At 42.1% G+C, this 12661-nt stretch overlaps 1 protein-coding gene across 1 annotated transcript in view; it reads left to right on the top strand.

Moving 5' to 3' along the window:
• LOC144818171 (baculoviral IAP repeat-containing protein 1-like) overlaps positions 1–12661 on the top strand; it is an 863533-nt gene that overhangs the window by 624426 nt on the left and 226446 nt on the right. Inside the window, exon 9 of the mRNA XM_078675293.1 lies at positions 1994–2057. Coding sequence (XP_078531419.1) covers positions 1994–2057 — 64 coding nt within the window. The remainder of the gene's footprint in view (positions 1–1993; positions 2058–12661) is intronic.

Here is a 12661-nt window from a genome sequence, read left to right on the forward strand (position 1 = left end):
GGATTATGTGACATGTTTAAAATGAATTTGTGTTTATCTCTCAATTTTAGTTGAATTTTTTAGAGGAATGTGATGTGGTCATTTCTCTTACCTTAGTCTGACTGGCGGTACCCAAAGGGATCGCGCTGACTCACCTGTTTATTATGTATTGTGGGAAGTTGATTGGTTAATTGGGGGGGTGGGGTTTTGTTTGAAATAAAAGGGTCCTGGTGTGGCCAGGATGATGAACAGTCTAACCTGTGTGTGGTGATCATTGAGTTCGACTTGCTACATTACAAGTGTATGTTGTCTAAACGCGCAGATCCTGTATATTTTCTAGAGGAACTACACAACATCACCTGCAGCGATAACGCTGGGTGTAACACCACCACATGCAAACCCAAGTGTCTCCGGGGCCAGAGATATTGGATCTTCATTCCGAGGCTGGCGAAACCGGACCCTCCTACACACTGCCCGTGCAGGTGCTGCAGCCAGGAAGGAGCACAGCTTGCCCCCGACCGAGCTCTACAGCTCCATGTGGAGATTACAGTACTATGCCCAACCACCTCCAGACTACCCTGACCACACCACGTTCCACCGCCCTTCTGCTGTCATTTTCCACCTGCTTAGAGCAGGATAACCGCAGAAAGCACCCGAAGTCTGCTGCTTTTTTTGGTTATTGCCTAATAATTCCAGGGATAACATGCATAGATGCTAGCATTCTGTTGGGGATACTGACCGGAATTGGATATTCTGTCCCTACCATATCACTACATAAAAACACAGATACACAGGGTCACACCAGCCTGTAGGGTAGTAAGGAAGTGCCTTATGGGCTGGTTTGAAAGGTCAATGTATGGGAAATTGTTTTGACCGTTTGTGGGACTGTTTTAATGGCTACTGGGCCAGTTTTTCATGTTGATTTCCCAAATATTAAAACAAAAATTGCCTGCTGTAAGCTCAAATACATGCAATCTTCCATACCTTACAAAACACTAGTGCAGCATGTCTTTCCAAGTACAAAACTGTCCCACTTGGGCTACTCCTCCACTAGGGCGGAGGAGCATCGCTCCACTGCTTTCTCGCAAAAAATAAAATGGTAATAACTAAAAGTTATTACCATTTTATGTTTCCTTTGCACACCTCTCGGGCCGCATAAACCAGTCATGCGCACTCTGCCCTTCTCCATGTGGCATCCCAACCAATCACAAAGCTGCTTGGAGCATTGTGATTGGCTTAGGGGAGGGAGTCTGGCTGCCTGCTTCCTGTTCCTGTTGGAGGCAGGAGAGCAGGAGCCGAGAAGAAGCAGACCTGCCGGAAAGTGAAGTTTAATTTTTTTTTTTTTAAATACTTGCGATTTCTGCCCCCGCGGCACCCCTGCAAACCCCCCATCCACGACCCCTTGCTCCCGTCCCGCCACCAGTGAGCAATGCCTGTCGCTTGTGCTGATTTTTTAACGCAGACCACTTTTTATCTAAGTCGCTAAAGGGGGCAGCTTTTATTTTGGTGCCCAAGGCCTCTTTTCTGTCCCAGTCAGACCCCTCAGTTACAGTGAAATAAAGGCCAAAGAATATCCTTGCAGATTACCAGCTTGGGGTGTTTTCATCTGTTCCTATCCACTGAGGCACTGCTACCCATAAAGAAATCCGCTCCAATTAAGATGTGATCGGCATATTGACTCCCTCTCTGTCACAAGCTCAGGCACAGGGCGTCCTCTCAGCGAGAATCACCTTTCCCACCCGTGCTCTGATCTCATGAGCATTTCTAAGTTTGATAATGTTTCTTTAACCAAAACATTGAGTCCTCCTGATATACACACCCACCAAGAAATGGTTCACAGTCTATCCCTGATGTTATTAGTTGTCTGTGTGACATGGAGGTGTGCGCTTCCGCAAATTTGTTACCAGATGATAAACAGTGTATTATGATGTCATGGCTTTTCCTAGTTAGATCAATTTGTAATCTAGTTTATCCAAGCAGCTTTTTCATTTTAGATACATCCATTCCATTCCAGGAAAAAGAAGGTCCCTCATCAACTTGCAAAAGTGCAGGAAACCAGCCCAGCCCCTTTGATAGTGGTGAGTATAGTTCATAATTCTTTAATGAATATTACTTAGTTCTGTTCTTCAAATCTTGGGCATCCGGAGTGTTTCTTAATCGTTCAGAGGTGCACTGATTAGATTTACATTTGTTTTCACTTTACTTGCTATTGCCACAACAGTATTTTATCTCTATACTATTCACTTGTGGAGGTGAATGGTCATTCACTCTGTTAAATGCACTTTGACACTCCACAGGCAATACGCAAGTATGCTTCGTGAAGGAGGAAACCAGCAGGAAACTAATGATTTGCAAAGATTTCCATTCATACTCCTTGGATTTTTTGCAAAACTTAGTCTATTGAACATCATTTTCCAAGATTCGACTAAATGTTAGCAAATTGGGAAGAACAGGGTTCGCTGGTTACGGTTAAGCCCATGAGTTTCCTGCCAATTGTGGACATTATTTATTTGACAAAATGTCTTGCTTTTACACAATAAAGGCACACGTCTGTGTTTCTTCTCTGATTATTTTCTTCGGTTCTTTATGATTTCTGGAAATCTCCAAGTTGCATCAATTATTTTAAGTAATTGACATCATCCCTGAATGATTCAGTCTGTACTCAGATTGGATATTTTTTAGGATACCAACTCCTTTCTAGACTCAACTCTACACACCATGAGACACTCATGTCACACACCATCTCACAATAACACCCCACCATCAGTCAAACATCTCACTCTCATAACACAGGGTGAACTGTGGACTCCTTCTGCAAATGCTGTAAATATTCTGTTTGTTTGTGCACAGAAAATTCTGCATCAGATTTTAACCTGGCTTGGCAGGGTAGAGGATGGAAGTCGGGCAATCCAGCTTAGAGGACATAGTAGCCCCCTACTTCCCTCCCCTGGGCATCCCATTGGAATTTGCCTGGCCCTGGACATTTGCATGGCAGGTCATGTTGGAGGTGTTTCCAAAGTACTCCTTGAGTTCTGGATAAGGAAAGACAGCTTCCAAATCACTCACACCATTAGAGGACAGGGTCATTCTTAGGATTTCCTTCCTTTATGGCTGTAGTACCAGTCAAAGAATCGCAGGTATTCTCCTTTCCCCAGGATTGGTTTATCAGTCCAGGAACATTATTCCTAATGAATACCACCTTCTTCCCTCCAGGTTCCTTGGAAATTCCCAGAACTCCTATTTTGCCAGGCTTGAACAGTAATGCGGTTGTGGAATGCCAGAAATTCATTGGTGCCCAAGAGGAAACCGCAGGGTACAGGGCATAAGAATGGCAGTACTTGCACCTCCATGTTGATATCTGCCATTACATGTGAATCTTGCGCCATGGCACAACGTTCACTGTAATTGGGGCTCATTATCTCTGTCGGTCATGGCAGAAAATTACAGATTGTGGGGGTGAAAACTAGCTTTGAGGCAGTGTGTTTGTACAGGTCCAGAAGGACCCTTTAGGTCCCTCCCCTTAATTTGTGGATTCGATCAGGGTGTTGTTTCTATATATTGCATGAATGGCCATAGAAAGCTGTAAATTGTTTTGGTGTGCCTATGTGGCACAGCGTAGGAGGAATGAGCACAGGGGGAGGGATAAACTCTAGAACACAACATTTATATGAGTTTCAGCACAGCCACAACATACATGTAGTGAAAGTAATTTTTTACTTTTTGGCACTAGAGCAGGTATCATAGAAAACAGAGGGCACACATAGCCCTGAAAGTTTCACCAAACCTGTTGAAAAGCATCCACTACTTCTGCCAGAGGATCCGCCGTCCAACTGAAATATCGGGGCAACTGGAAAGTTAACCGTGAGGCAAAAAGGTCCCCTTCTAAGGGACCCCAAACATTCTGAATTCTTTTGAACACATCCAATGTAATCTCGGAGATACCTTGAATTCCAATCTGCTGCCACGTTGAACAAACCTGGAAGATACTCTGCCTGCAACCCTATTTTCTGTTCCAAACAAAAACTCCATATTTATTTTGCCACCTCTGTTAAATTCTTCGATTGTCCTCCGCCCAAACGATTTATGTAATGAACTGCTGACACATGGTTCGTCTTTAGCAGTACATTGCAATTCTTCAATTTTTACCCAAAAGTCTGCAACGAAAAAGGCCTGCCCTCATTTCCCAAACATTTTTTATGACTGACTTTCTTTTAATGACCATCTGCCACCTGTCTCTTCCTGTTCCAAACTTGCTCCCCATCCAGAAAGGCTTTTATCCGTTTCCAGTACAAAGTCTGTACATATCCCAAAAATGGCTCTGCCAATACACGCTTCTTAATTCTCCAGCCACCAAACTAGCTCTACTTCTGCTTCTGCAGAAACCTGAACCTTGTCTTCATACCATGATCCCTTCCTTAGGCCTTCCGCCTTCAACATCTGCAAACATCTGTAATGAAGCAGTCCTGAAAAAACTGCCTGTATTGATGAAGAAAACAAATCTATTATCCTTGGTAAAGCTCGTAATCAAATATATTTCCGCCTTAATACCTGTTTCACCTCTATTTTTATTTTCACAACTTTCCTTTTTGGCTAACGCAAATCTGCTAGTGAAGTATACACTTGGAAATCAAGAAACTCCAAATCCTGACTTGGTTCTAGAATTGACTTCTTTACATTTATTAAAAATCCCAGAGACTCCAGAAGCTGACGAGCTAAAGACAATAGACTCCTCTAGTACTCCAGATCCTGAGACATCAACAAGAAATCGTTGCGATACATTATGATACGTATTTCTCTCTCCCTGAGATATGAGGCCACTGTCATTAATACCTTTGTAAAGCACAAAGGTGCCGAAGCCAGGCCAAAGGGAAGGCAAACAAACTGATAAAGCACTCCCATCCATCCATCTGAATTGTAGATATTTGCGACTTTCCACTGCCTTTGGAATAGTAAAATACGAGTCTTTTAGATCCAGCTTTACCAACCAATCATTTATCTCCAAAATATCTCTTAATAAGTGGATACCCTCCATTTTGAAATGTCTGTAAACTAGGTACCAATTCAAACCTCTCAAGTGATTTACTGGACGCCATCCTTTGTCCTTCTTTACCAAAAACAATGTGCTCACAAATCCCATACATTTTGAATTTACTTTCTCTATTGCTCCTTTCCTCAACATAGCCTGAACCTCCTTTTCCACCAGTTCTGTTGGTTTCATCTCTTGAACCGGAATTTTCCTGAATTCTATCGAATATCCTTGAACTGCCTGTAGAGCAAATTGATCCTTTGTAAAATTCTTCAACTTTTCTATGAAAAATCTTATTCTTCCACCTACCTTTCTCTGGAAAAAACAGACTTTATCCTCATACTTATCTTGATGTCCTTGTCCAAAACATGCTCTTCCTCTGGGTTGACATCCTCTGATTCGATTCCTCTTCCTCTTTGTCGATAAAAAACAGTCATTGGCTGGAATCCCCTAAAATATGGTCTTCCAAATGACTGATATTGAGACCTTGTATTGAAACGGTTGGAGAGACGTCCCCTTGCTCCAGCCCTGTCAAAAACATGTCCCCCAAAAACTTTCCTTTGGGAACTTTGAGCCTTATCAAGGCTAGTAAAGGTGGACACATTTTCCCACACATTTAACTAGACCTTCCCCAAATAAATATCCTTTTGGAACTTCGCTAAGCTCCTTCCTTGCAAAGTCCCCCAACTTTGGGCTGATCCGCATGAGAACAGCCTTCCTTCTTTCTGCCATAATAACTGCATTTGCATTCCCAAGGAAGCACACCGCTCTTCATGACCAACCTCTTAGGAGTTCTGTATCCACAGAAACTGAATTTGTATTGGCTTCTTCAGCCATGTCCAGTATTCTAGCCAGTGGACCTATAACGTCCAATAAATTATCCTGGCACTGTTTTAGTGCCCTTTCTAATCCCTTCCTGGGATCGCAACCCATTTTGAATAAGAAACTAATCAGATCCGGATCTAGATCTGGGGTTGCGCATGCCTTATTATCCAATACTCAACCTGCATCACAGATCTAGGATCCCTCTCTAATGGTTTGTCAATCCACATTCCTATAAACTCTGCCACATGTGCAAGCTTCCACCGGTCTGCACTTCTTGGGTGCCTAATTAAGTCTGGGCTGCACATATCAGCACTCTGTGGGTCTTTTACTAAACCCTTCTTTTCCTTATTTGTTCTTCTTTATCATAATCCAGATCCCATACTTCTTAATCCAAATTATCAAACACAAATTCATCAACATTCTCCACATCACGTCCATATGAAATGTCATCATCAGGAACTTCCTGAATCTCTTGAGTGCCGCTGAGAAAACCCTCCCTGTGTGGTGCCAAGACCAGCTTTTTGCCAGGCCATAAACCTATCCTCTTCTTTCCTTATATTCTTTTTCTTTATTTTTCTTTTTCCCAATATGCTAGTAGCATGATTAGTCTCCTCTTCCTCTAAGGACCAGAATTCCTCATCAGAAACTTCTGCAACCTTACTTTTACTTAAACAATGTACCCAAAATCTCTTTAACTGAAGTTCTCACCTCTACATGTACCATTCTTTTCACTAAATCATTATTCAAATCCATTTCCAATGAAACTCCAACTTCACTCATAGTTTTTTTTTAACTGTTGCTAACTCTCTATAACAAACAAAACCTCCTACCTATTAAATATCTCTTCCTCAAAACTGGTTTCTCTAGTCTCTGTATCACCCTCTCATCTTTCCTTTTTTTTTATCTCACTAAGTAATTTAAAACAATTTCTTTATCTAACCTTGCTCGCTAGAAACTAAACGTCTCTAATTGACAGGGTTGCCGTGAGCTCATCTCTATAACAACACCTGTACGCATAATTTTGTCTCCCTTTTTTGTTTTTTTTGTTTACACAAACCAATTTCCAAGAAATTCCGATGCGTCTGCGCGTTACCATTACGTCGCGTCACTGCTTTACGGAGGCTGTCCTACACGCACCCCGCAGCACGAACAATGACGCTTGATCGCTGCCAAAGCTGAATGTCACTGTGCCACGGTGCTCGAGAAAGGCTCGATCCAGACAAGGCCTCCAGGCAGCCTCTTAGAATTAAAATTCGTAGGCCTCGCGCTAAAGCGTCTTACAAAATCTGACATGGCACAAAGTAAAAGAACTATTATGCTTAATATTCATAGAATTTTAAAGAAAAAACACCCCATAAGCATTCGCCACATTAAGAACCTGTTCATATGAACCTTTAAAAAAACTATTAAAAGTTTTCCATAAATTGGGATAAAACACAATTACTCTCTAAACAATACAAACTGATTTTTAAATCAAATACTCATAACTTAACACATTATAAACATTAATATACTAAATAGAAAAACATTCATATTGAATATTTTTATGTAATAAAACGAAAACCAATCAAGTGCTAGCAGATACTCCACTGACTGGAGCATCAAATAAAAGATGAAGAAGGCTGCTGTGTTCTGGTGTATATGGACCGTGGTGATGTTCTAAGTCTGGATTTTTGGGTGTGCTTAAGAAAATGCTTCAAAGTACTTCAATTTGTAGTGGCAATAAATAGTCATGCATAATGCTGGCCTCAAGTCTTGACATGAAATTCTTGCACACTTGTGGCAATCTATGGGATGATGCCATTCACCTCGCTTCACCCATATTATGCTGGCTCTGGCACAATGGAGTTAAGTCTCGACAAATTGTAGACTTCTGCAAAATAATGTCTATTGCCCACATGTGCTGGCCCTTGGATATTGTTGCTAATACTTGGCAACTTGCGGGCATCCATGAGATGTGCCCTTTTTGTAAAATACTGGCCCTCAGTTCACGGTTGCAATTCTTGGCAACTTGTGAACATCCAAGGGCTGTTGCCCATCCCTCACCCAAGGGCCAATGCTGCCAGTCACAAGGAACTTCTTAGCCACATTTTGGCATCCACGGCATGCCCCTATGTTCTTCAGAACAAGCTTGTGATAGCATAAATGATGGGAATTCTTTACATACTGTGAGAATTGATGGTACAAGGGTGCTGATCTCTGGCATCATGCTGTCCTAACAGAATGGTGGTCATTTTTGCATACTCTGCACACCCATTGCGCACATTCTTGCCATATTGTGAGCGTGCACTGGCTAGTGGTTGAAATTCTTGACATATTGTAAGTGATCATGGCACCCATATGTGCTATAATTCTAGCCTTTGCATTCTGATAGCAATGTATGACATATTGTGGGAATGTATGGTGCCACATAACATAATACTGGCCCTGGTTTAAAAGTGGAAACTTGTGGGAGATTGTATACAGCCAGGCTAAATAAATGAATGTGTAAAATGTTCATACTAGTGTACGTATTTAGCCAACATTCTTCCACAGTGAAGACAGGTATATTTTTTCAAGGTTCGTGTTTTCGAGATGAGGTTGGGCAAGATGTAATCTAATGCATTTGTAAATGCTTGTGAGATGCTAAGCAATATTAATAACAAAACTCTGAAACATTCCATTCACTTTATTGTTTGTTGCAGTAGATACCCTAAGTGTGATGGCTATGTCTACATATGGGACCTGAACTCACTGTGTGATATCACTCCAACTGCATCGCATTGTTGAAGGCCACGTAGGCCAAAAGGACCCTGGGATTGCTTGGGTTCCCATCTGTAGGGAATCTAGGCTAGCAGTTAAGGATAGTCTAGAGCCCCTACAGGAGCAGGACCAGGACTGATTTGCATAGGATGTTGTCTTAAATTAGGATTTTGTCTTAAGTTAGGATTTTTTGTTAAGACCAAAATTTAGGACAAACTTAAGTTTAATTTAAGACAAAATCCTAACTTAAGACAAAATCCTAACTTTACTACTACTACATGCCTTCTGTGAATACCAAACGTAGTAAGTTTAGGATTTTGTCTCAGATTAGTCCTGTGAAACGGCCCCATCATAGTTGAGCCAATATTAGTTTGAGACTAACCCATTTGAAATATCTGACTTCAACATGAACTAGAGCCGCATGGCAATAAAAAGATTAAACCTTTACTGATGGAAAAACGTGTGTCTACGATACCCTGGCCATCTTAAGTGTCAAGGTCATCTACTGCTACACATTTTACATTGATCAAATGCTTGCCCTTACAGTTGCAGTTAATTAAAATACATGCAGGCCAAATAGTCACCAGAACGTATGTAGGGTCCCTGATGTTTTGGTGAATTCATTAGCTTCTTACACATTCAAATACGTTTCAGATTGCACATAACCCTTAGTAGTGATTGCACATAACCCTTAGTAGTAAGGTACTCATTGGTGAAGAAAGCTGCTTCTCCTTACATACCAACTAGAAGTCTTGGATCCCAAGGAAATGGCTTTCTGAGGATGCCTAGGCCTAAACCAGCTAAAGACAGTGAACAGTGCTTTTCTTATCATGAAGAATAACCGCTCAACTGACCATTGAGAAATTGCAAACTTATTCCCCTTAATTTCTTTTTGGTTAACCAGCTAGCCTGGACATCCACTTGGTTCTTTGACAAATCATTGTTCAACACTGAATGATCATTTGGTTATAAATCCGTTTAAAAAATGCCCATGATTTTGAATTAAATTATGCACTTTAAAGCTGCACACTGCCTAGCAGGATTATCTAACAGCATGTTGGAAAGGAAGGGGTGGATGGAGTCACTTAATAATATTCACTTTCACTATAAAGACAACTCAAGTAATTAACAGTAGGCTTGACCTGTGCCTGGCCACACTCTTATTTCCAATGTGTATATTCCGAGGATTAAGGGTTTGTGGTGTGCAATGCAACCATTGCAGTAAGAGGCAAACATGGCAAGTCTCAGTTCTTAGTAAAGGTCAGAAGCAAAGGTGCAGTCAAGCAAATATGAGTATTCACAACAGACGTATGGACCCTCTTACTACCCAAGACTACATTCATGAGCTTTCCAAAGGTAGCATGTATGTCAAGCTCAGTGACGGATACTAACTGATGTCCTGGATGGTAAGATCATGTCAGGTGTTTAAGATGACAGAGAATATGCAAATCACCCATGCCAGATCCACTCTGTTAATTAATCCCATTGCTTTTATTACCCACCTGTTCCCTGGTCACATTTAGCAAGGATTTACTATGAAATACTGAGCATATGAATATCGTCATATAAGAATATTGTAGACCTGGTTTCTCCAACTAGTCAATTCTGAGCTACCAGTAGCTCACAGACCCCTTAAGAGTAGCTTGCAACCTCGAATGCATTTTTAAATAAGCACAGGGTCACATTTTACTTTTAAAGTTAAGGGGAGCCTGTGTTTATTTTGTATTATTATCATGGGACTGCAGATAGCAAGACCTGATAATGAATGGTGCTCAGTAAGATTTATGACCTAGACTGGGGTAAAGAGGCGAAGAACTGATGCAGTGAAGTATTCAACCCTTAAATAAAAGTCCTTGACAACTCAATATTGGAGCCTGAGAACAAAATTATGTTTCTGAATGCCTTTAAATGATGGGAGGAAATTATAATTAAAAGTTACCTTATTGATTAAGTTAACTCTTCACTTTAATTCTCTCGCATTTTGCATTTACAAACAGCAGGCTTCTTGCTCTCAGTGGCCAGTAGACACTGTACCATATTTAACACTGAAAAAATAGTCTTTTTTTAAAAGGGAGAAATTTAAAGTGAAGACAAATATTTCCATGAAACATTCAGTCTTAATGTTTTTCTCTACTTTCAATTGAGCCAAATATATCTCAATCAATCAATCAATCAATCAATCATAACATTTGTAAAGTGCACTACTCCCCCATGAGGGTCTCAAGGCGCTGGGGGAGGGGTGCTGCGACTGCTCGAATAGCCAGGTCTTGAGTAGCCTTCTGAAGGTAAGTAGGTCCTGGATCTGCCGTAGGAGGATGGGGAGGGTGTTCCAGGTTTTGGCGGCGAGGTGGGAGAACGATCTGTCGCCGGTGGCCGAACAATGTTTTGTGAAGCAGGTTTCTTCACTTTAAATTCCTTTGCATTTAAATAAATGGCTGTATTTCCCTATAAAAATATGGCACAATGTCTACAGGTTACTGGGAGCAAGATGCCAGCTATTTGAAAAATTCACACTTGGGAATGGGAGAACATTTAAATGATTGGCTTTATGGAATCCAAATAAACATAAAATCAACTCTTCAGTTTAATTTTCTCCCATTTTAAAGTCTCATCTTTGCACATAGCAGGCATCTTGCTCTTAGTGGCTGGTAGACACAGTGCCATATGTATAACTGAAAAATACCCAGCTCCTGTGAGGCACACCCATACTTGGCAATGTTTTTCACTGTTATCACTTCCGTGAGCAATGGTTAGCTGTTTTCATAGCGTTTAAATGGATTTACACTGCTGCCCCTTTCAGGGCTTGCTTTTGGATTTGTTCGTTCCAAAAGTTAACTTTGCAGGTGCCCGAAGACCAACGCCACCCATCCACCATGGGCATCAGCATGTTTGTTCGGATTCTGACGAGCCCAACATTTGCAGAAGTTTGACAACGTCGCTGAGCTGCAGCGACCCCACATGACCAACCCCGAGGAGACAATTCATGGCAAGCCTGAGCTTCTGGAAAGACAGGAGGCATGGGGCAAGTCAGGGACACATGACTTATTCTTGACCGTTATCTGCAGCTTGTTGTGGAGATGACTTGTGGCAGCCAGAAACGCTGTGTCCCAGAATCCAGTGAGGAGGAGCCTGCAGCCAGCTCCCGGCGCTATGCGCTGAAAAGCAATAAGCATCTCTCTGCGCCCGTCAGAGAGTGGAGGAGGTCGGACTGGGCCACCCCTCTTGGTCCCCTAATCCTTGGGACTCGGGTCTGTAGATCCATGGCAGACGCAGTATCCAGATAGTCATGACAGAAAGGAAGAGCAGGTAGGAGGCTGTTCTTTAATCTCCTTTATTGTACTTGGTCATTTAAACACATTGGTGCAAGACTGTTGTTTTCATCATCTTCCCTGGCTTAGGAATTCCAGGTTATTGTCACAGTTAGTGGTTCCGTTCACACAGCCTAACCCCTGAAGTTCTTAGGGACGTCGTTGGACAGCTATGGGGAAATGTAATATGGCTGTTGCAGCCTGCACGGGCCCTGCAGTAACTACGATGGACTCTTTTTCTACAAAAAGCAGCAGAGGTCTTAGATAAAGAGATAGAGTTGGAAGTATGGAAATAGGTGGTGAGGCAGGCCCACCCGTCTCATTGGACAATGCCATCCTGGTTGAACGACCACCTTGTTATGTGAGGAGCAAGGGTACCATCAAGACTCTGGCCATTAAACTACCAACTGAAGTCAGGAGCAGCACCAGAGTGGGAGTAGGAACTGGAGCCAAAAGAAAGTGTCCCTTGACCGGGGGTAAAGCAAAGGGTTTAAGGGCTGAGGGTACACCGTATAGCACACATGACTTGCAAGCCCTGACCAAGGCAGATATTGCGGCCATAATGGAAGCATTCTTCGGTTCCTTGCTGGATGGAATGGATTTGAAATTGGATCCAATCAAGCAATGGTTAGCAACAATAGAGTAGAAACTCTTCAGGCTAAATCAGCATAAGCTCATGGGTGATAACGTATCTCACGTTGAACTTGTGGCTTTACCTGGCAGTACCAGCACAGAGGGCTGTAGTCAGGGTGGTCAGTGTACAAGGAAACAGGAGCAGTTA

The sequence above is a fragment of the Lissotriton helveticus genome, chromosome 2_1 (genome assembly GCF_964261635.1).
Source record: "Lissotriton helveticus chromosome 2_1, aLisHel1.1, whole genome shotgun sequence".
Taxonomy (NCBI): Eukaryota; Metazoa; Chordata; class Amphibia; order Caudata; family Salamandridae; genus Lissotriton; species Lissotriton helveticus.